We start from the raw sequence: 22,885 nt of genomic DNA on the forward strand, positions 1-22,885 counted from the left end.
TAGCAAATTGCCACAAATTGGTGGTTTAATTTTTTTTTTACTATTTTAATTTTTTTTATTTTTGATTTTTGAAAGAGAGAGAGACAGAGACAGCATGAACAGGGGAGGGGCAGAGAGAGAGGGAGACACGGAATCCAAAGCGGGCTCCAGGCCCCCAGCTGTCAGCACAGAGCCCGACGGGAGGCTCAAACCCACAAACCCGTGAGTTCATGACCTGAGCTAAAGTCGAACGCTGAACCGACTGAGCCACCACGTGTCTTGTTGGTGGTTTAAAATAACAGGGATTTATTATCTCACAGTTCTGTAGGCCAGAAGTCTGAAATCCGGGTGTCAGCAGGGCGGGGCTCCCTCCCCAGGGTCTAGGCGAGGATCCTTCCTGGCCTCTTTCACTTCTGGTGGCTCCAGGCACTCCTTGGTTTGTGGCTGCAGAACCCCCTCTCTTCTCTGCCTCCACCTTCACGTGGCATTCTCCCCCACTGTCTTCTCTTCTGCCTTTTATCAGGAAGGTCATTGGATTTAGGGACCACCGGTCATCCAGGAAGATCTTGAGATCCTCAACTGAATTATGTATGCAAAGACCCTTTTTGGCAAATACGGTCACGTGCACAGGTTATGGGGATTAGGGCATATCTTTTAGCGGGCACCATTCAGTCCTCTACAGCCCTGTTCTAGCAGAAGGAATGGGGAGGAGGGGTGGATTCAGGAGAGTTCTTAAGTTGGACGTGTTTTGTTTTTGTTCTTGAGGCACGGACATAGGTAGACTCAATAGGGTTTAGTGACAGATTAGAGGCAAGGCATTTGGGAGGGGAAAGCCTCAAGGGTAACGGTCAGGTTTCCAGCTGATGGGAAGATGGCTCCTACCTGGGACATTCTTTTCCCAAGAAGGAAGAGGCAGCTTAGGCGTGCATAAGCAGACCACAGCCTACGCTCCATTTTGTTCTGGTGTCTGCTCACGTGTCGTATCGTCAGAGAGGTCTCCCCAGTGGTTCTCTTACTCTCTGCTGTTCAACCTGGGCATCAGTTAGGGTTAGATTTGGCTGGTAGTAACGGAAAACCCTCCAACAGCAGTTGTGTTAACCCATTGGAATTTTCTTTCTCTCTCGGGTTCTAGAAATCTATGAGGCAGTCCGTAGGGGGCTGATGTGGGGCATCTTGGTGACAGGGATGCAAGCTTGTTTTTTTTTTTTTTCATTGCTTGGTTTTGTGGGACTGCCATTCCCAAAGTTCTCTCATAACCCGAGACATTCCGGGGTTCTCTAGCCAGTCTGTCTCTATTTCAGCCAGTAGGAAGGAAGAATGACCATAATCACTGTGTCTTAAGGAAGGCTCCAGGAAGCTAGAATGAGATGCCCTCATTTTCACCTCTTTGGCCAGAACTTGCTCCCATGGCCACATCTAGCTGCACGGTAGATGGAGTCTTTACTCGGGGGCGGGGGGTGAGGGCTGGAGTCAGCTGAAAATTGGAGCATTCATTAGTTAAGACAAAGGGGAAATGGAAATTGTAGGATGTGTCACCTACATTCTGCTTTGTTTTTCCTCCTAGCCCCTGAGCTGACGTATATTTAATTTGTGACTTGTTTACTGTCTGTTCCTCCCCACCAGAACGTGTGGGCAGGGACTCTGTCCTGCTCACCTGCACATTTCCAGTGACTAGGAAGGACAAGCAGACTAGGTGCTTCACAAATGTTTGTTGAGGGAATAAATGACAGGCTGGGGAAGTGAGAAGAGAGAGTAAGTTTAAGAAGAAGAAAGGACTGGGATGTGAGACATACCGACTTTCAGGCGCCCATGGGGTCTCAGAGCTGACCTTCATGGGCAGTAGTTGGAAAATGAACTGGGGTTCGGGAGAGAAGTGGGGGCTGGACTCTTGACACATGTGATTCTTTGGGGGAGGTGTCTGGGTGGCTCAGTTGGTTGGGAGGCTGACTCCTGATTTCGGGTCAGGTCATGGTCTCAAGTTTCGTGAGATCGAGCCCCGCGTTGGGCTTTGTGCTGACAGCACAGAGACCTGACTGGGATTCTCTCCCTCCCTCTCTGTCTCTGCCCCTCCTTCCCCAAACAAATAAATAAACATTAAAAAAAAAAAAAAGAAATTTACAAAAAAATACAAAGAGCAATTCTTTGGGTAGGGCACAGTGGGATGGACCCACAGGAGACAGCGAGGGAGGAGGGCATACTCAGCCAGCTCAGCTGAATCTACCAAGCCACATGCCCCCGTCCCCACCGCACTGGGAAGGGCAACTGCTTCCATACCTCCCTTACGGCCCCTCTGGTCAGGTCAGTCTGCCTCACCATGTGGTCTGAGGATGCCCTTTACAAGAGAGGGCCCTGCAGAGCCAGGATCCACGTGCCCCACCTTACAAATCTAACCAAGCGTGACTCGGTACCCCAGGGGAGCAGCTCCCCAACACAGGTTTCTGGACCCCTCTGTGACTGAGGCATCACTGGGCCTGAACAGAATAAGAGAAATATAGACAATAGGATAAGACGAATATTTCACCGTTAGAGCAGTCTTGAGCCAGACTGTCTGGGCACACATTTCAGCTCTTTGCAGTAGCTGTGTGACCCTGGAGACAAGTCACTTAACCTCTCTGTGACTCAAGAGTCTCATCTATAAAATGGGGGATGTAACTAGTATTTATCTCATTAGTTTGTTCTGAGGGTCAAAAAAAAATGAATCTAAGTAAAGAATTTAGAACGATACCCGGTCCACAGTAAGTTCGACCTGAGAACTAGCTATTATTATAAAGCCAGAGGTATTTTGTTTAAAAAGCAGCCCTTATTTTTCTTTCCCTGGCTTAAAACCTCTTTTCCTTTGGGAAATTATGGTGATAGGAGATGGGAATTGTAACTAAAAAATTATCTTTTCTTAGCAAAATGAAAGTCAGTACCTAGTTTTTATTTATATGTGTGCTTAATTTGCTGGCCTGTGAAACCCCACAGCCTAGGAACCCTGCCTAGACGCTGAGATGGACTCTCCTACGTGAACATTTCCTTCTATCTTTTGGAGTTAATTCTAACAGGGCAGGATTGAAGACTTTTTGTTGGCCCTGTCATGCTGCTTGTGTGTGGGCGTTGGAGAGAACTATCCCAGGAAACTCAGACTAACCAGCAAGGTGACTTTTGAGATTGCTCTGTTCCAATAAGATAGGGGCTTCCTTTGGAAAAGGAGCTGGCTTGAAGTAAGGAGCAGGGCTGGAGACAGGCAGGCCTCAGCAGTCTGGATAACCCTTCCTCCAGGCCATCATTATTTATGCATAGCAGGCCTACTGGGCTCACAATGGTATGAGGATGGGATGTCCAACCAGCCACAGGGCCAGACTGGGCTTTCCTCGCTCCCCTGAGGGACTATCATCCCCACAGGGAAGTAGAAACCTTGGGACAGAAGCTGAGACGGGTATCTCTGGGCATCAGGTCCTTTCTGAGCCAGGTAAACAGCTCAGGGTTGAGCAAGGGGCAGCCAGACGGAGACCTTTATGATCCTGAAAGGGGTGGGACTTGGGTGAAGCAAGAGAGGTGCCTACGTGTGCAAGATTTAAATCTTGCATTCAAATCTTGCATCCGAGGCACCTCTCTTGCCTCATCTTAACCCCAGCCCTAACACCTGAGGCCTTGTGCCTGTAAATTCCAGCTATCAAGGGCCAAAAACTTGAAGGCCTAAGTGGGGGCAGACACTAGCGTGTATCAGTGAAGGGGCAGACTGGGTGGGGCCTGGGGCCAGCTGCAGTACCCCTGCACTGTCTGAAGGGGGCAGTGGCTGCTCAGTTCTAGCTGAGCATTGCCACGTGATAACCTGGGCCCTGTGTGACCAGACCTAAGATGCTGGCGAATCTGGATTGTATTGTATTGTATTATTTTATTTTTTGAAGTTTCTTTTGAGAGAGAGAGAGACGGACAGAACAGAGCACACAAGCGGGGGACGGGCAGAGAGAGAGGGAAAGAGAGAATCCCAAGGAGGCTCCACACTGCCAGCGCAGAGCCTGATGTGGGGCTCCAACCCACAAACTGAGAGATCATGACCTGAGCCGAAGTCAAGAGCCAGATGCTCATCCGACTGAGCTACCCAGGTGCCCCGGGAACGTGGGTTTTAAAGCAAATCTCCTAACTTTTAAGGGCTTCCTCATATTTATAAAATAGTAGGCGGGCCAAATAAGATACGCTGGAGGCCATGTTTTAGTCTGGCGGTTGCCAACTTATAACCTCTGTCATGATGCCGCCGGAAGGCAGAACTTCGGGCAAATGAAAGAGGCAGGGAGACAGGCCAGGAATGTGACCTTCCGTCCCCAGCCACTCCAGGGGCTGAGCCCTGGTGCTTCTTCGCCAGAATCCTTCTCACAAAGGAGCAAAACTGTCTGCAGAGTTGATGAGAAAGTCACCGTGAACTTGCATCCCAGTGTGCTCCACGTCCGCAGGGCCACCGGGGCCCCGGAGGAACTGCGCTCGGCGTTGTCCGAGAGAGACTGCAAACGATAGTACCGGCAGGTTCATTTCAGAAATTTCCTCCAGATGTTCCCATGGCAAGTCAGCGCTTTTCATTCCGGAAGCTGGGGTTCGGACTCCACTCCAGGTCAGTTCAGCCATCATCTGGGGCTGAGGCCTGGGCATCAACGTTTGTAAAAGCTCTCCAGGTGATCCTTTTGTGCAGCCAGGTTGAAAACCACAGATCTAACTGATAGAAATGTTGGGTCAGGATCCCTTCCAGGTGCTTCTCGTCGGAACGTGCTTTGTGTGACCACAGCCCCCCTCCCCGGAGCATCCAGGATGCCAACATGCTAGCCTTTTCTTTTTTCCCTGTCGCTGTCTTTCAGACCTTAAACGTGCTCTATAACCTCCATAACCCTCATTGACTGATTAAGTGGGGATAATGATATTTGTTTTGCCCTTCTAACCTCACCAGCGTGTTATCAGGAGAAATGAGGCAATAAATGAAAAAATAAATGCTCTGTAAACCATCAGTATTATGCAAACACTGCTGTTAGAAGTGTACTTCCAGGTGCTGGGGTATGGCTTTGATCCACTGGAGAGAATTTCTGGAGTAACGTTCCTAGGGCCCTGGGTCAGATGTGGATTGTTACATCCTGACTTAGCTGTGGCCTGCCTTCTCTTACTGGCAGGTGCATTTTGTGGGCGGTAGCCTGGCGTGGCTTGACCACTCCCCCCCACCCAACTCCTACAGGAGGGAGCATAGTAAATGAATAGAGACACCCAGGGGACTTCGGCCAGAGGGTAAGGCCATCTGGAGGGTGAGGGGAGATGTGTGGAACTAGATTTCCAATGCTCAGGGTCCTGTCTGCTCTTCCTTAGAGTCCGGAGAGTAATCAATCAGCAAGGGGCTTAGCTGGGTTCCAACAGCTATATGACAGCAAAAAGAAGTGGGATAATAAAGAAGCATATGAGGTGACAACTGGCATGATAAAGAGAGGACACAGGCCCAGCTCTGAGCCCAGGAGCAGTCATAGCAGTGTAACATGGGCTCTGGTCTCAGAAAGCTGTCTGATTAGGGCAGATGAGACCGGCCCCCCAGAAGACAGTCAAAAGTATCAGGCAGATTGTTATGAGTCAGTGTCACTTATCCGAGGCCCTGGCAGTGAGGTTGGGAGGGCGGGGGGAAGGATGGATGGAGCACCGGCTGGGCATCAGAACTGGGTTTAAGTCCCAGCTCCGACCTCTAGCCCAGCCTGACACTGGACAAGATGGCTTGCTCGTTGCGTTGCAGGTTCCTAGTCTGTAAAGAAGAGTCTTGGTCTAGATCTAGATGGATTCTGAGCATAGTCCGAGTTTCTCCTGTGGAAGTGCTGAGGCCTGGGAGATTGGGGTGAGTAGCCATGCTCAGGAGAGGCTTTTATGGGGAGGGTGGGAGAGCTGGGCCTTCAGTGAGACTGACACTTGGTCAGGTCAGCGGGAGGTGAGCAGAGAAGGCAGGGCAAGCAAGGAAATATGCGCAGGGGCTTAAACGGAGCGGACTCAGGCGGGCCGAGGACAGTGGGCGGTGGCCTTGCTGCAGCCCAGGATGGAGAGTCAGATCACAGAAGGCCTCAGACACCAGGCAGAGATATTTCAATTGGCTGGGTCAGGAAGGAGGAGGTCATCAAGGGATTTGGGGCAGGGCTATGATGTGATTAGGCTGCTTCTTAGCAGGAATAATGTGGCCTGGACTTCAGAAGGACTTGGATGGTAGGAAGCCAGGAACCAGGGAGGGCAGCTAGAAGACTCTTGTAATATTTCTGGCATGGGACAATGAGGGCTAGGGGTTGAAGGAAGCAGTGGGGCAGGCCTAGAAATATTTCTCAGCATATACTGATAGACTTTGGGGCCTGAGTGCATTCAAGGGGTGGGGAGCACAGGAGTCACCTTGAGAAGCAGTTTCTCAAAGGCCAGGGAAGAGAACGCATTGGCAGCCTCCCTGCCTGCAAACAGAGAACATCTCAGGGTAGCCTGGAGAATTGGGAGGCTCAGCTTCTCCCTGGCTCCAGCTCAGACAAGAGGTCATGGATGTAACGGGGCCATAGTGATGGCTGGGGCCTAGGTTGAGGCTCTTAACCCTCCTGATCACTGCACTGGGCTCATTCCACCTTCGAGTGCTAGGTGTGGGAGACAGAGCAATTACCAAAGCACAGTTCTTGATCCTCAAGGAGCTTCCAGCCTGTGAGTCTGGCAGCGTCATATTGGCAGGACTCAAACGGTGGCTGAGAACAACCAAATCATTCTCGTTCCCCCGATTTTACTTTATGGCTGTGTGGGCAGTGTAGGTATTTGATGAATGCCAGAAAATCTCTGTTCCTAGTTTATAACGCTACTGCCCTGAGGGCGAATCCAGGTTTTGTGGGGTTTGAAGATGAAATGATTTTGGGGAACCTCTTTGCAAAATGATTCGAAATTACAAATATAAAGTTGCTAGGCCCTCTCAGGGCCTTCCTGGGGATTCGAATGCAAGTGCGAAGCCCTCATCAGCTTCCCAATCGTGTAATAAGACCCACCACTTATTAAGTGTGTGTGATAAGCAGGTACTCCCCAACAAGGAAGGGACGGTGGGTGGGCGGGCTTTAGTATCTCCATATTATGAATGAGGAAGCTCAGGAAGGTGACTCAGTGTCACAGCCAGAAAGCCAGGAGGTGGGGACTGAGCTCTGGACTGAGGGCTCTGGCTTCAGGGGCCACATCTGAGGTCCTCTTCAATTGGGGACGGTAGCTGTCAGGCTCCTGATGTTGCTCAGGAGGAATGTACTGGACCGCCCATCTCCCTTTGATACCGCTATACCGTAGACCTGGCCAGGGTCCCCCAGGATCTAGGTCCGTGATGGAGGTTCTGCGGGAGGACTGTGTCCATTTCAGGGCACCCCATGGTGCAGCTTTGGTCCCAGGAGCATGGCCTATTCAGGCAGAGAGGCTACATACAGACAATAGAAAGGACACTAAATTGCAGGGCTGAACATTGGCTTTGAAAACGCACAGACCTAATTCTGGGATCTACAACTTCCTGGTTGTATGAAGTCTGGCAAGATACGTGGCGTCGCCGAGCTTCTACCTGATTACCTGTTGAATCAGGATAGTAACCACTTCGTTGTGTTTCGAGCTCATTACATGTCATCTGGTAAGGCAGTAAGGCTCCTGCACACAGCCGGCAATGAACCTAAGAACGCTACGGTAGCTCTCAAAGCAGCTGCATAACCGCCTGATTCCGCATGTCCCCTCCCCCCGTTAAGGCTGGACGTTTTTTCTCAGGATTCCTCCCAGCCTGGCTAACTTCCTTTGGGGAAGTGAAAAAGGTGGCAGCTAGGAGGGGGCGCCTGATGGACCCGCCCGCGACGCCAGCGAGCCGGGGTGCGCGGGAGGAAGAGGACGCCCGGGGGATGCGGCCTGGCGGGGGCGTGGGGGGCCCAAGTCCCGCCCAGCGGGCGTGCGCCCCCCGGAGAGCCCAGGAGCCAGTGCCTCTGGGGCGGGCGTTGCGGGGAGTCGCTCTCGGTTTAGCAACACAAATCGGCCCAACGGAGATTAGGCCGGGCGGGCCGGGGTGGGGGTGATGCACTGCCGGGAGGACGCAGGTGGGACACGGCACTCGGCATCCCGGGCCCGCGAGAGCCGGCCGGAGCGGGGACCGGGTGCGAGGACCGCGAAGCCCGCGGGCTCTCGCTTACGCCGGCACAGGCCCGGCTCGCTTTGCACGCCCACCTCTGCACCCTCCTTCGGCCTCTCCCCATCCGCGGAGCTCCCGGGGCCGAGCCCTAATTTTCTCGGGAAGGGGGCCACCCTCGCCAGGCCGGCAGCGGACTCTCCGGGGCCGTTCGTCCCGCCCGGCTCGGGCGGTGCCTCTTCCCGCGCCCCGCGCCCCTCCGCTGGGCCGGGCGCCGCCACGCGCGACCATGCGCGCCCGAGAGAGCCTCCCGCCCCCGCGCCGGCTCCCTACGTGGGGGACGTGCCGAGAGAAGCCGGACCGTGGGGGATCTCGCAGCGTCGCCGCCCCCTTTCCGGCGCGCGAGGGAGCGGCCGCCGCGCCCCCCCGCCCGGGCCCGGATGCCGCCGCGCGGCGCTGCAGAGGCGGGCGGCAGCCAATGGGCGCCGAGGAGGTGGGCCGGCCGGTGGCTGTCACCCTGCCGGGGACGGGAGCGCGGAGCCGGGGAGCGCGCGAGCCACCGCCTCCCGGGCCTTGGGGGAGGAGTCGCGGCTGGAGGAGGAGGAGGAGCCGCCGAGCAGCCGCCCGAGGACCACTGCTCGCCCGGGCTGCGGAGCACCCACGCCGGCCCCACGCCTGCCGCCCCGCGTCCCCGATCGCCAGCATGATCGCCGCGCAGCTCCTGGCCTATTACTTCACCGAGCTGAAGGATGACCAAGTCAAAAAGGTGAGCCCCCGCCCGCGCCGCGCGCTGCATTCCGGCATCCGCTCGCCGCCGCCGCCACCGCCGCCGCCGCCTCGGTCCTCCGGCGCCCAGGCTCCCCCAGGCCGGCACTGCTTGGACTGCAGGGCGGGGAAGCCTTCGCCCCTCGATTCTCCCCGGGGTTGTGTGTGTGTGTGTGTGTGTGTGTGTGTTGGGGGGAAGACCCCCGGGGCTGGACTGCTTGCTGCAGTGTCCTTGAGATGGGCTGCGGATGTCAGATGGGCCCCCGGGCCATGCGGGGAGGTGGCTGTGTGGGGACCGGTGGGTCGGTCCGTAGGGCCTGTTCGGAAGGTTCTGAGCGCCGTAGGCGGCGGAGTGATTACAGAGATGATAGGGAGGTGAGCGCGCGGCAGGCGGGGGTGCTGGCTGCAGGCCAGGCATCCCATATTTGGGGTGCCCCGGAGGAGCTCTCACTCCGGCTCTTCCAGCTGTTGCGGCTGCCCCTAAATCTGAGGACAGGGTGACCCGCCCGGCTTCCCGGAACGGGGAGGGGTTCGGAGGCCACCGGAAACTTTGCTCATAGGCCTCAGGTCTGGAGCGGCATGTCTGAATGGAATTTTTTATTCCCCTACGTGACCGCTCTCTTAAATTGTAATTTCCAGCCAGCCCAGGGAGTTTAAGTAAGAGACTGGTCTTTTGAGTCGGTTGGAGGCCTTGACGTGTTTGCTTGTGACATGTGTGTACTTGCACAAGAACGCATCTCCCAACCCTGAGGGGTTGCTGCCTTTGACATCTGTCTAGCATAAAATACTGTCCACTGGCAGGTCTTAAAGCTGTATCTCTCCCCGATGCCAGCTTTGCCACCATGTTTTAAAGAAACAGCCTAGGCTGTAGGGAAAAGCTCCCGTGTTATCAGTACTAGCTAGGCCTGGCACAGGCTCCTGACCCACCCACGCCCCGCAGGGGTGACATTATTGCTGGAGTAAGCTGGGATGGACAGGCAAAGTCAACCTGACTTTGGAGTTCAAACAAGGGAAGCACCTACAGGTGACAGGCAGGAGTGTAAAGCCTGGATTTTCTGCCCTGCGAGCCACAGGATGTTCATTCGGTTCTCTTCCTATCTACCTAGGACAACCCCCTCCTCAGGCACAATAGGAAACAGGCCTGCTGAGGGCAGTGACCTCATCAAGGTCACCCGGTGAGTTAGAGGCAGAGCCAGGGCGGGTCCCTCCCTCCCTCCCTCCGCTGGGAACTTGACCGGGGCTCCTCCTAGAAGTCAGCTGAGGGGGAGGTGCTGAGACAAAGGCCTTGGGGATGCTGCTTGGATCCTGGGCCCTGTGCCCAGCGGGGACCAGAGTAGGGTAATTAGGAGACAGGCCCAGAAATCTGCTGCTGTCCCTCATAGCTCTAAGCAACAGTGACTCTAGACTTGTCAGACTGTAGGGCTCGAGCGTGCTGCTGTGCAGCCCCGTGGACCTTCCTTCTGGCCACCGAGCTCAGGGAGCCGAGCATGCCAACCCGTGCGTTTCACAAGTTTTCTGCAGTGGTGGTGCCGATCTTGATGTTCTTCCCGTTTCACAGTGGGGGTGAGTTCACTGCCCTCCCCCTGCATGTGGGGTGCTCTGTAGTGCAAGACTGCAGACCGCCGGGGTGGGGACCCAGATGACCCTTGTAAGCTTCCATCATGCATACCCACCACCACCTGCGTGGCCTCCGGGGACTATGCTGGGTTGAGGTTTGGGCTGTACTCAGTAAGGATTGTTTTATCGGGTACTCAGTGCTGAGTGTGGCTCCCGGGCCTTCCACTCGCTGTGGTGACCTGCCTCGAATTCTGTCCACCAGGCTCCTGGAGACGTCTGAGTGTGTGATTTCTGACCCAGTTGGTCCTCAGAAGTCCTTCTTGCTCTGAGATTGCCAAGCTGACATTCCCTGCCTCCCCTCTCTGGCCTCCGAACATTGCTGGAGGAGGGTGTTGAGGCCAGAACCTCCTTCAGATAATATTATTGGCCAAGGAGAGCCTTAAGAACAAGATGGCTTTCTTACACCCCACCTAGGACATCATACACTGCTTTCTAGGGGTGTGTGTTTGTGTATATTCCTTTCTTTTTTTAAGTTTATTTATTTGTTTTGAGAGAGAGAGAGAGAGAGAGAGAGAGGTGGAGAGAGAGGGAGAGAGAATCTCAAGCACATTCTGCACTGTCAGCCTAGAGCCCTATGTAGGGCTTGAACTCATGAACTGTGAGATCATGACCTAAACGGAAACCAAGAGTCAGACACTTAACTACTCTAGCCACCCAGGTGCCCACACCAGGTGTGTGTGTGTGTGTGTGTGTATGTGTGTGTATGTATGTGTCTATTCTTGCCAGAAGATCACCTTGGCCTGCGTGATGGGCTGTGCAGCACAGCCATCCATGGGTGTGGTCCCCAGGAAGCTTCCTGGGCCTCCTAAGAGCCTAGCAGATGCCGGTTCCAGTGGCTTAGTCAGCTTTCCCCGCCCCCACCTGTGCAGATGCTGGGAGATTGCATCTCCTTTCCTAGGACTCAAGACTTGTTAGAGAGCAGCCCTTCCTACCCACCGCTTACTGTGAAAAGGCTGGGTGGGGGTGCAGGACTTCAGGCCCTGTTCTTTTTGCCCCAAGTGGGCCCTACCTGCAACCCCAGTGGGGACCCAGTGAATACAGACCCCCTCCCCCCACCCCGGCCTAACCTGCCAGCGTGGGTTGCCAGGATGATTCAGCCCTTCAGCCCTAGGCAGCCCCTGGGGCTCTGGAGACAGCCCTGGCATCCCCCACCAACCTTCATTCATTTTCTTGCCTTCTGGCCTGGGGGTAAGAGGAAGGAAGATGAGGATGATGCCAGGGAAGGCTTTTCGGGATTGCTCAGGATACAGAAGTGGTCACGAAGGGGGGTATCGTTGGTCTCTTCGTTGCCTGTGAGACCTGCCACTAATTCAGTCTCATAAATACAAACTGGGTCGAAACAAGCCAAGTGCCTGGCCTCCCGGTGTGGAGCCCCACTTGCCAGACTGTACCTGCATGATGTTGGTTAATGGGGTGCTGGGAAAAGTACGTCCTGGTATTGGGCTGAAATAAGTACAAGACCTAGGTTTGCCTTTCACTCTTCTAGTGCTTTTAGGAGGCAAAGAGGCCTCCTGTGTGCTCGTGAAAGATTCCATTCATCAGAATCCCAGACATGTGCTGGTTCTTCAGCCAGAGGCTGGGTCCTTTGACCTCCAAGTAACTTTTAACATGCCTGTCCTCTTGCCTGCGTCTTCCACTTGGCTTGGCCATTAGGAGCCTGGAGGAGAGTGAAGGTTTGCGTAGTGCTTTGTTTGGGAGAGTGAGTCCAGCAAGGTGGGAACTTGGCCTTTTAAGAAGGGCTAGCTTCCAGGGCACCTGGCTGGCTCAGTCGGCAGAGCATGCGAGTCTTGATCTTGGGGTTGTGAGTTTGAGCCCCACATTGCGTGTAAAGATTACTTAAAATCTTAAAAAAAAACCAAAGGAGTAGCTTCCTTTCCTCCCAGGTTGTCCGAAAGGTGAGCAAACACCGGTGGGTTTTCTCTGAGTGGGATCCCCGTGACCCTAAGTAGTCTCCTTGAGGTGAATGAACAGGTGCGATTTGTCCAACAGCCGACCCCAGGAGTGCTTGGCCCAGGAAGGTGGGGGAGAGTGTGCTTAGCAGTTAAAAGGCTACCCACGGTTTAGTTTCTCAGCTGCAAAAGCAAGCATTAAAAAAAACAAAACAAAACAAAACCGCCCTTTCCTTACTGCTCAGGGCTGAGAGAGAGGAGAGTTAGAAAAGTATGAATAATACCTGAGACACCTTTCGACCTGGTGTTACACAAATTTCCAGTAAGAGCCTCATCCTTGGTGCATCTGTATCTCATAATCCTTGTTCCCTCTACATAGAGTGTTCTCTGGAGTTCTCCCCCTCCCCCCCCAAGAGAAGCCCCAACTCTTCATTTGGTTTGATAATTTGGGACTGTCGTGAGAGAATAAACTGGGAAAGCGGGTGGGTACAAGGACTTTCACATCTGGCCATGCCGTGCCGTCCTCCCACGCTCCTGCTGTTTTCTGGAGATGGCATGGGCAGCTCTCTCCTAAAAAGACTGATTTGGTACTGTCTCCATGTGTGTCTGCAGTCAGGGCTTCCTGCTTGATAGACTCAGCCACTGGAGTCCGCTCTGAGCATGCCCGAGGACCCCGCTGAGGGTCCAGGCAACAATACCCCTCAGAGTCCAGGAAGCAGTGGTGGCCAGACTGTTGGCATCTGCTAATTCATTTGAGGACCCTTAGAGTCAAGTCCGATCGTGGGAACTCAGTGATTTCTTTGGAAAATGTTGGAGTCCTTTATTATGTGCAGAGGGCTGTGCTAGGCTAGGGTGACAGCCCTAAACTCGGTAAAATGCTCCCTCTTCTCCTGGAACATAAATAATGATTTGCTGTCTTAACGATAAGTGCAAAGCACAGAATGCTGTGAGAGCATATAGGGGCCAGTGATCAGATCATGGGTGGGAAATCGCCAGCTTAGGAATGGCTTGAAGCCAGGTTGTAGATGTACAAATGGGAATATTATACTTAGAAACTTTGTGAGGGAGAGTCAAACAGTTCTCAAAACGTAGTTTTGCTTTCTCTCTTTTTAATGGTTTGTTATCTCTGAGCCTTCTAGAATACTTTATGGCTGTCATATCAGATATCAGTTGTGTGTGTGTGTGTGTGTGTGTCTGTCTGTTTATCTATCTATCTATCTATCTATCTATCTATCTAATAGTACTAAGGAAATCTGGAATGGAGTCCAGAAGGTTATTCTTTATAAAATAATCATTCATTCATTCCAGAGGGCTATTTTTACTCCCTCTGCTTCTTTCTTTTAGGAGAAAAACCCACCTCTGTTGATTTTTTTTCTCCCATCTTTGTTGATTTTAATGAATTAACTTGGAATCTATATTTTAATTCTCTCCCCCACAAGTCAACATGTATGAGTCAGGTCTTATGAAGTATTTGAGGTACATAAAAATGTTGAGACTAACAACAACCACCTGCGTACCCGCCATTCAGCTTGAGAAGCAACCGACACAGGAAGGAGTACATTAGAGACGGAGCTGAAACCCTGAGCTGAAACCCCTATGTTTCCATCTTTAGTCCCATCTGTTTCTTCTTCCAGAGAGTGCCTGTGTCCTGATTTTGATGTTTATCATTTCCATCCCTGTTTTTATACTTTCATTATATATCTTGTATCTATAAGCAGTATATAGTGTTACTTTATGTGGTTTTAAGCTTTGGTAAATGATGCTATACTGCGTGTATCCTCTGCAACTTGCCTTTTCTAGCTCAACATTCTATACTTGGGATTTTTCCTTGTTGCCCCATACACCCCCGTTTCATCAACTTAAACTGCTGCACGCCCTTACGTTGTGTGTTGTACACACCACAATTTATCATTTAATCTCTTCTTTTGATGGGTGTTTGGGTTTCTAATGTTTCACGTTACAAGTGCCACGGTGAGTCTCCTCCTGCACGCTCCTTCAGTGCACATGTGCGTTTCTCTAGGTTCTGGGCTGGGTATCTGGGACGGAATTGCTGGGCAGAGGGGTGTGTGCGTCTTCCCACTTTCAAGATTTTGTCAAATCGCCATCCCCGGTGGTCCTGTCACTTTGTACTCCCGTCAGAAGTTCGTACGGTTTCCTGGTGTTGCACACCAACCCCCGTACGGTTAAACCTGTGACATTTTTTGGGAGAGTGTTTCATTTTTTAAAGAGTCGGTTTCTTCCCAGTCATTTATTTCCATTCACGTTGCAGCATTCAAGCTTAGTTTAAAATTAGCCATCTCCCAGTTTACCTTATCATGCGGAGCCCTCGTCGTGGAGTGTCTCCGAGGGAAGCTGAGAGCTCTGGTTGTGAGCGGTGCCAGCCCCACTGACGGCTGCACGGCCCCGAGGAGGGGGGACTGGGTGCGGGGAAAGGCGGGGAGGGCTCTCCGTGGCCCCGCGCGTTCCAGCGTGGGAATCCGGTGAACTTTTCCGGGAATTTAAAAGTGCACGTGTGCTCCTGCCCGCACACCCTCTCTTCCTGGGTGGATCCCTGAGGCGGGGCTGGCTTATCAGTCTCCTAAACGCGCTGGCTGCTTGCTTCACTGGCTCTGCTGGAGAACGCTCGGGCCTGCAGCCTGTCTTGGACTGTCTTCCGTAAAAGGAGAGGGTGACAGTGCCCAGCGGCAGGAAAACTGAAATGTGTGGTGTGCAGCCCAGCCCTTTGCAAACAGAAGTGCTGGTCCCTGCTCTGAGGCGGAAAATGTCGGATCACGCTGCTCATCTGATTCTGGGCCTGGTCACAGGCCACAGACGTTGAGACCTTGGGGGGACCTTCGAGGGAATTGAATGCCTACTAGGGGCCTGTCTTCCTAACACAGATCTAATTTAATCATCAGTAACAATACTAATGGAAGCCAGCGTCCAGTGCCTGTCACGCTTCCTGCCGGGGAGGGTGCTAAAGGCATTACGTCCCCACAGTGCCCCAGTGAGGGGGGTGCTGTTCATGATCTCCACTTCTGGGTAAAGACCCTGAGGCTCAGACAGTAAACAGAAGAGCCAGCCTGCAGACCCATCCAGCCTGATGCCGGGGCCCCGTTATTTTTTAAGTTGAGCTGTAATTCTCATCCTGTCGAACTCCCCGTTTTAAAGTGTACAGTGTGGGGACGCCTGGGAGGTTAAGCGTCCAACTTCGGCTGAGGTCATGATCTCACGGTCCCTGAGTTCGAGCCCCACGTCGGGCTCTGTGTTGTCAGTTCAGGGCCTAGAGCCTGCTTGGGATTCTGTGTCTCCCTTCTCTCTCTGCCCCTCCCCCACTCACGCTCTGTCTCTCTCTGCCTCTCAAAGAATGAATAAATGTTAAAAAAAGTTTTTTTAAGTGTACAATGTGGTCTTGAGTACATTCGCAAGGTTGTACAACCATTACCATCATCTAATTCCAGAATATTCTCACCACCCCCCAAAGAAACCCCACACCCATTAAGCAGTCACTCCCCAGCCCCTTGCACCTACTAATCTACTTTCTTTTTTTAAAATGGATTTACCTCTTCTGGACATTTCACATAAATGAAAACATACAGTATGTGGCCTTTGTGTCTGGTTTCTTTCACTGAGCAGTATGTTTTCAAGGTTCATCCATGCGGTAGCATGTATCATTATATCATGGCTGAATACTGTTTAGTTGTGTCATTATACCACAGTATGTTTAGACATTAGATATTTGTCAGTTGATGGACATTTGGGTTTCTTCCACTTTGGAATAATGCTGCTGTGAACATCTGTGTACATGTTTTCCCTGTGTGGACGTAGGCTTTCATTTCTCCTGGGCATATGCATAGGAGCAGCATTGCTGGGAGAGCCCCTGACTTTGTCCACCTTGAGAAAGGCATTGTCTGCATTGAGAAATGAGGAAACCAAGGGGCGCCTGGGTCAGTTAAGCAGTTAAGCATTGGATTTCGGCTCAGGTCGTGATCTCACAGTTTGTGAGTTCAAGCCCTGCATCAGGTTCTCTGCTGTCAGCACAGAGCCTGCTTCAGATCCTCCGTCCCCCTTCTCTCTGTCCCTCCCCCACCTGTGTTTTTTTCCTCTCTCTCTCAAAAACAAACACAAGAAAGATTTATTTAAAAAAAAAAAAAGAAAGAAATGAGGAACACCAAGACCCCAAGGGGTGAAATGACTTGCTAAAAACCACACAGTTCATTAGTAATAGGGACAGGAACACTACCCGTTCTCCTGTCGCAGAAACCCATGTTCTTCCCACCATACCACACCCAACACTCAATCTTGTTGTTTAGGGAAACGGATCCAAGGAGGTAGAGAATGGGTCAGAGCTGTACGGGACCCCCAGGTTCCCCAGACTCCTGTCTCTCCTTCTTCCCCATCCTCTCCAACTGGCTTTGCTTGTCCTTCCCCTTCCCCCCCTTCTCCAGCTGAGTGTTGACTGATTCCCTCCGCTGGGGAAGGAAATTGGCCCAATAAAGTCATTTGCAGTGAAATGTTAGGGATTTCCCCTGTTTTCCAAATTTCTCCCTGTACCCTTTGTATTTATCTTCCTCCCCCATCCTTGTTTGCATGGATGTGTAACACAGATCTAATTTAATCATTTTAATTTAATTTAATTTAATTTAATTTAATTTAATTTATTTATTTTTAAATATTAAATATTTAAAATTAAAATTAAAATTTTAAATTAAATATTTTAAATTTATTAAAATTTATTTAATTTTATTTAATCTAATTTAATTTAATTTAATCTAATTTAATCATTTAATCATTAGAGGACCCCCTAATGCTCCTGTAATGCGCACTCCTAAAGATTGTTCTCTCCTTGCCTCTGCCTGGCCCCACTGTGAGCAGCTGGCTTCCTTGACTGGGGTTTGCTTTCAGCGATGTTATTCAATCTGACCTCATTTCTCTGATGTCTCCTGGTGCCTTCTGGGTGCCGGGTGGGATGAGCGGAGTAGGAGACCCAGGCCACTGCTGTGATAAAGGCACCACCTCACCTTTGCAGAGTTCTGTTCTATTTACAACATGCTTTCACGTGCTTGATTTCGTTGAGTCCCTCCAGCCAGCTTGGGTGTAGGCATTTCTTCCTGCAATTGCATCCGGGGCAGGAGAACCTCAGGAAGTGGAGTTGACATGATCTTGGTGGCCAGAAAGCAAGAGGACCAGGATAAGGACACAAGTCTGGCTGACACCGGTGGGCAGATGGTACCACGTACGCATAAACCAGGAGTGAGGTCCGGGGCTGTGTGCTTCCAGAGCAGTCCGCTGCAGCAGCCCCCTGTAGAAACCATCGGCCAAGGCTCCCATAACAGGGCTGCTGGAGCTGTGTGGCCCAGAAGAGTAGTCACCAGCCGTGCATGGCTGCTGGGCACTTGACATATGGGGAGTCTGATGTGCGATTAAGTGTAAGATACAAGATTTCAGAGACTTCATGTGACAAGAAGTTACATAAAATAGCTCACTAGTAATTTTAAAAACATTGTTTACCTTGGGAGTAATATTTTGGAGATAGTGGGTTAAATAAGATGTTATTAAAATTAATTTCACCTGTTTTTTTCAAAAAATGTGGCCACTAGAAAGCTTAAAATGACGTATATGGATTGTATTTGTGTCGGACAGCGCTCTGCTAAACAGTGAAGTTTATGGCTAAAGTTCGGACAGAGGCACTCTGCATTTAAAGCAGTGGGTTCTCATAGGTCCTTGGGCCTCAGTGTCCTCATCTGTAAGACTAGGAGGCTAGAATCCATTACCTTCAACAGATTCTTCTAGCTTGAGCAGTGCCGTGGTAGCCATCAAGCTGTCTGGGCCTCAGTGTCCTTATTTGTCAGACGCGGTAAATGACTCCTGCCTTGCTCTCTGCCCGTTTAACCAATTCGAGGGTGGGTGTGGAAACACTTGGGAAGTGTGCAGAACTGTACAGATGCCAACTGTGATCCTTGTCGGTCACACCCAACCCACGTGTGGGCACCTTGGGAGGCACGGTGGGGGGTGGTGCTGCTTTCTGCATAATACAGGATGGGCAGCCAGATCCCCGAGCCGGGGCCAGGATCCTGGGTACCAGGCTGCGTTTGCCAGCAGGGGTTTCTGCAAAGCCTGTGTTCTGAGTAATCCACGGTGCAGTGTGGCTCCTGTGCCTGCCAGGTAGGAGGGCAAGAGGGCAGTTTTCATTATTGCTGTTTTACTGATGGAAAAACACAGAGGTGGAAGTGACTTGCCCAAGGTGATAGAGGGGTCAGGGTAGCTGGAGGAGGCCTGAGGTCTGGCCATTTCTAGCCAGGTCTGCTCACACCACTGCAGTGTCTTGAACCCCACGGCATGAGGGTTTGGTCATCTCGTAGTGAAAGCAAAACTGTCTGCACTTTGGATCCTCTCTTCTCTCTGGTCTGGAGGTACCTGGGATGTTGGGGACTGTGAGTCTGGAGGCTGGACCCAGCCCGAGCCATCGACCAGGAGGCCGAGCGTTAAGCCTGTTGTTCTTGCCCTGCCACATTCCAGGGCCGTTCTGTTCCCCTTGAAGCCACCGGGTACCTCCTTTATTTTTAGCCGGTTCAGTGTGACAGCTTTCTTCTCATCCTGGGCCAGAGCTTGGTTTCTCTTAGCAGCCGGGAGGCGCCTGTTACTGGGGATTAGTGGGTACCGAGTTCCCCGGGAAGACCTTGGACATGACCTCACGGCCTTCCATGATTCTCCTAGCAAGAGGATTCTGGGGAATTAGGGGAGGAGCGTCAGGTTTGGAATCTTGAGCTGGAGCCCAGCTGGGTGCTGGGTGCTTGGGGCCTTTCACTTGACTTCGTGGCCCCAGATTCCTCCTACGTAAGAGGAGATCCATGCGCCCACCCTGCAGATGTGTAGGGTGTCTCGGGGCAGGTTGAAGTGCCCGGCATGGGCCCTGTCCACGCTTAACATCTCAGCTTCTCGAACCTCAGTTTCCTCATCAAGAATGGGGATCCCATTCTCCTCCTGACCTGTGACTAAACAGAAGTGGTGTGTGAATAATCTATGGTGTCGGGCCCACGGCAGTTGAAAGGGAACCAGCAGTTGAAAGGGAACCAGCCGGCAGTTGAAAGGGAACCAGCCGTTCAGAAGCATACATCAGATGATAGATAAGGGCCCTGGGCTGCCTGAGGGCATGGACCTTGAAAAAGAGCCTGGGGAAAGTGTCTTCACATCCCGAAGGGGGCCTGTTTGCTTTGGGGTCCTGTTTGCTTTGGTGACGTTTGCACACACTTCTCTCACCTGCATCTCTCCCTGGGGAGGCTCGAAGGTGAGAATCTCAATTGTCCGTAGGGCTCTGTGTCCTTCTGGGCCTCAGCCTGGAGAGACAGACATTGTGAGGAGGGGGTTGAGAACCAGAGGATGCCTGGAACGCGGCATCCCTCATCCCTCGGGGAGAGGCTGTTGGCCCCACGGGGTCCCCATGAGTCTGAAGCGAGGGGCCGGTGCCGGGAGTTAGGGCTGGGCTATTCAGGGGAGAGGAGTCTCGGGCCTTATCTCAGCCAGCAAACACTTCTGAGACCTCCCCGACTAGGCGTCACCGGAGGCCTTCCCGCCAGGCAGAGCGGGCACCCGGCCCAGCAGAGGAGACACGCGGGGGGCTGTGCAGAGGACGCAGAGGGCCTGGAAGCATGGCCCCCGGACCCCGGGCACCCACAGTCTAGCCGGAGACACAGCGTGCGCACCTGTTGTTGCCGCTCCTGGGGAAGCCTCTCCCACTGCGATGTGTCTGCCAGGGCAGAGGGATTCCTGCGTAGTGGACGGCACCGGCCGAGGGGATGTTGAGCAGCTGGTGCAGCTGGTGTTGGGGGGGGCAGACTGTGGCATCCCCCTTGGAGGAGGTGAGTCTGGAGGTGGACTTGGGGAGAAAGAAGGAGCGAGGCACGGAGAGGCCCTTTACAGGCGGAACAAGGTGGATGTGTGAGGGAAGGGCCTTTGGGCGAGAGAAGAGAGAAGGGACCACCGCCGGGGCCCCGCGCTGCCTGAGGGCAGGCAGGCCGGCGCTGGGACAGGTGGTTCCTGTGCGGAACGCGGAGGGTGAACGCGTCTCCTCCTGCGGCCGTGAGGAGCTGAGCCGGAGCCGCCTCCCCAGCTGCCAGGAGCAGGACAGGCACACGGGTCCCCTGGGCTGCCACCCGCAGCGGTGAGGTGGGGCTGGGCCCTGAGGGGCCGGGACCTTGGCGAGGGCAGGCGGAGGCCTTAGGCCGGCACACAGCACCGTGGGGGATGACCTGAGGGTTCCCTCCCCTGGATCTTGTGAAGGCGGATGAGAGCAGGTCACACGGCCCATAGCTGGTGGAGACTGGACGACACGGGCCGTGCTGTATGCAAGGCCAGGGAGCCACGCTCCTTCTGAGAGGACGGAGCTGTGGCGTTAATGCCACCCACATTCCCACGTCTCCCTATGGGAAGACCCCGGCTGGGGTTCTCTCTGGGCGGAACACGAAAGCTTACCGAGGAAGAAGCACAGGACCAGGAACCAGGGACCACTGGTCACCCTGGCCATTTGAGGAACCTCTCTGGCCTCTGATTTTTCCTCAGGGTGTTGGAAGTGATGGCACCTGTCCTGCTTCTCTGGACAGGATAGTTTGAGGGCCAGTATGTGAAAGTGGGATGCAGAGTAGAGAGGTAGGCCTTGAAAGTTCAGGGCCACGTGAACATACCCACGTTACGGACGGAAAAACCGAGGTGCCTACAGGATACCAAAGCCAGAGGCAGACATGGGTGTCCACACCACCTTGGCCGTGCCTCATCACTGAACCAGGCAGGGTCCTGAGAAAATCTAAGTATGGCTGTTAGTTAGTACACGTCTTTTTTTTTAATTGTTAATTTTTAAATTTTTATTTGTTTATTTTTAAAGTTTATTTTTATTGGGGCACCTGGGTGTGGCTCAGTCACTTAAGTTTCTGACTTCAGCTCAGGTCATGATCTCCCGGTTCGTGAGTTTGAGCCCTGCGTTGGGCTCTGTGCTGACAGCTCAGAGCCTGGAGCCTGCTTTACATTCTGTGTCCTTCTCTCTCTCTCTCTCTCTCTCTGCCTCTCCCCCACTCACACTGTCTCTCTCACGAAAACGAATAAGTATTAAAACATTTTTTTTAAAGTTTGTTTTTATTTATTTTAAGAGGGAGATAGCAAGCAGGGGAGGGGCAGAGAGAGAGGGAGACAGAATCCTAAGCAGGATTTGTGCTGCCAGCACAGAGCCCAATGCAGGGCTCGAACTCATGAACTGTGAGATCATGATCTGAGCCAAAGTCAAGAGTTAGACACTTAACCAACTGAGCCATCCGGGCACCCCCTTTTGAAAAATTTTTACTGTTTACTTATTTATTTTGAGAGAGAGAGAGAGAGAGAGCGAGCATGTGAGAAGGGGAGTGGCAGAGAGAGAATCCCTAGTAGGGTCCATCAGCACAGAGCCCAATGCAGGGCTCAAACCCGTGAACCCATGAGATCATGACCTGGGCCTAAATCAAGAATTGGACGCCCAACCAACTGAGCCACCCAGGTGCCCTGGTTAGTACAAGTCTGAAAGGCAGGTCCTGGAGGAAATAGGAAGGTGGGGTTAAGATTTCAGGGGAGGAAGTGTTTATGATTACATTCCCCACCCCCACTCCATCCCCCAGCTATGATTCCATTTTTGTAAAACGAAATAAAAAAGGCATGCGTTGTATATATGAGTGTTTGGGTAGAAAAACCGTTTGGGTGTATAAAGCTCTTAGCAGGGATTTCTCTGGGAAGATTGGGGGAAGACTGATGTGTTTATGTGTTGTGTGAATATTTAAATAAGCGTGTATTACTTATTGTTACTATGACTTACTGTTTAATAAAACAGTACAGTGTTTCAGAGGAGTTTTGCCAGAGTCTTTAATTTGTTGTGGTTTCGGGCGGATGGCCACTCTACCTTTATTAGTTCTCTCATCTATAGAGTGGGTCAATAATGTTTGGTAATCAGTGCATTTCTCTAGGTATTTAGGTAAAAGGAGTCAGGGACATGTGATAATTCGTTAGACAGGGCATGGAGAGAGACGGCCCCCCTTTTGGTCACTGGAACGGGAGGGTGGGAAATGTTATTTGATGTTTACCTTGTTCTTGGCACATCATTAAAATGCTCCTGGTAGCCCTCTGAGGTGAAAGCATTATTATCCCCCTTTAAAAGACCCAGCAAGGTTAAGTAACTTGTCCAAAGCCACACAGCTAACAAACGGCAGAGCCTAGGTTCAAATGCAGTTCTCTTCATCCACAGCACACATCCAAGAACACATCCACAGGTGTTCTTTATACCACACGAGAAATAATGGAAATGTATAAAGAGAAGCCCAAAACGAGGGTTTAGAAGACCTGGAATCTAGACCTGGCTGCCACTTACAAACCATGAGACTTTGTGTGAGTCATGGTCTCAGTTTCCTCTACTCTAAAGTGGAGATAATGCCGTCCTTCCTGCCCACTTCCCTGGGCCGTTGTGGCAGAAGGGGAGCTAGTACCATCAAGTGCCTGCCTCATGCCGGGCACCTGGCATCCGTGAGCTCATGTCATTTCTTTCTGGGACATC

General features: G+C 52.3%; 1 protein-coding gene and 1 long non-coding RNA gene across 3 annotated transcripts in view; one reads left to right on the forward strand and one right to left on the reverse strand.

Moving 5' to 3' along the window:
* Positions 1-22,885, forward strand: part of HK1 (hexokinase 1) — a 123,999-nt gene that overhangs the window by 45,443 nt on the left and 55,671 nt on the right. The window contains exon 1 of one of the 2 annotated variants that reach the window (XM_053888538.1): positions 8,622-8,837. The exons of the other annotated variant lie outside the window; for it this stretch is intronic. Coding sequence (XP_053744513.1) covers positions 8,775-8,837 — 63 coding nt within the window. The 5' untranslated portion in view covers positions 8,622-8,774. Of the gene's footprint in view, positions 1-8,621; positions 8,838-22,885 lie in introns of those variants that run through there. 2 annotated transcript variants of the gene reach the window in all.
* LOC128772528 (uncharacterized) lies at positions 4,939-8,493 on the reverse strand. The gene is made up of 2 exons (XR_008416715.1): positions 8,414-8,493; positions 4,939-7,387 (listed from the first exon to the last, which is right to left on the reverse strand). It is a non-coding gene; the product is annotated as an uncharacterized LOC128772528 (long non-coding RNA).

This window comes from Panthera pardus, unplaced genomic scaffold, assembly GCF_024362965.1.
Source record: "Panthera pardus isolate Hobbes unplaced genomic scaffold, ASM2436296v1 HiC_scaffold_22, whole genome shotgun sequence".
Taxonomy (NCBI): Eukaryota; Metazoa; Chordata; class Mammalia; order Carnivora; family Felidae; genus Panthera; species Panthera pardus.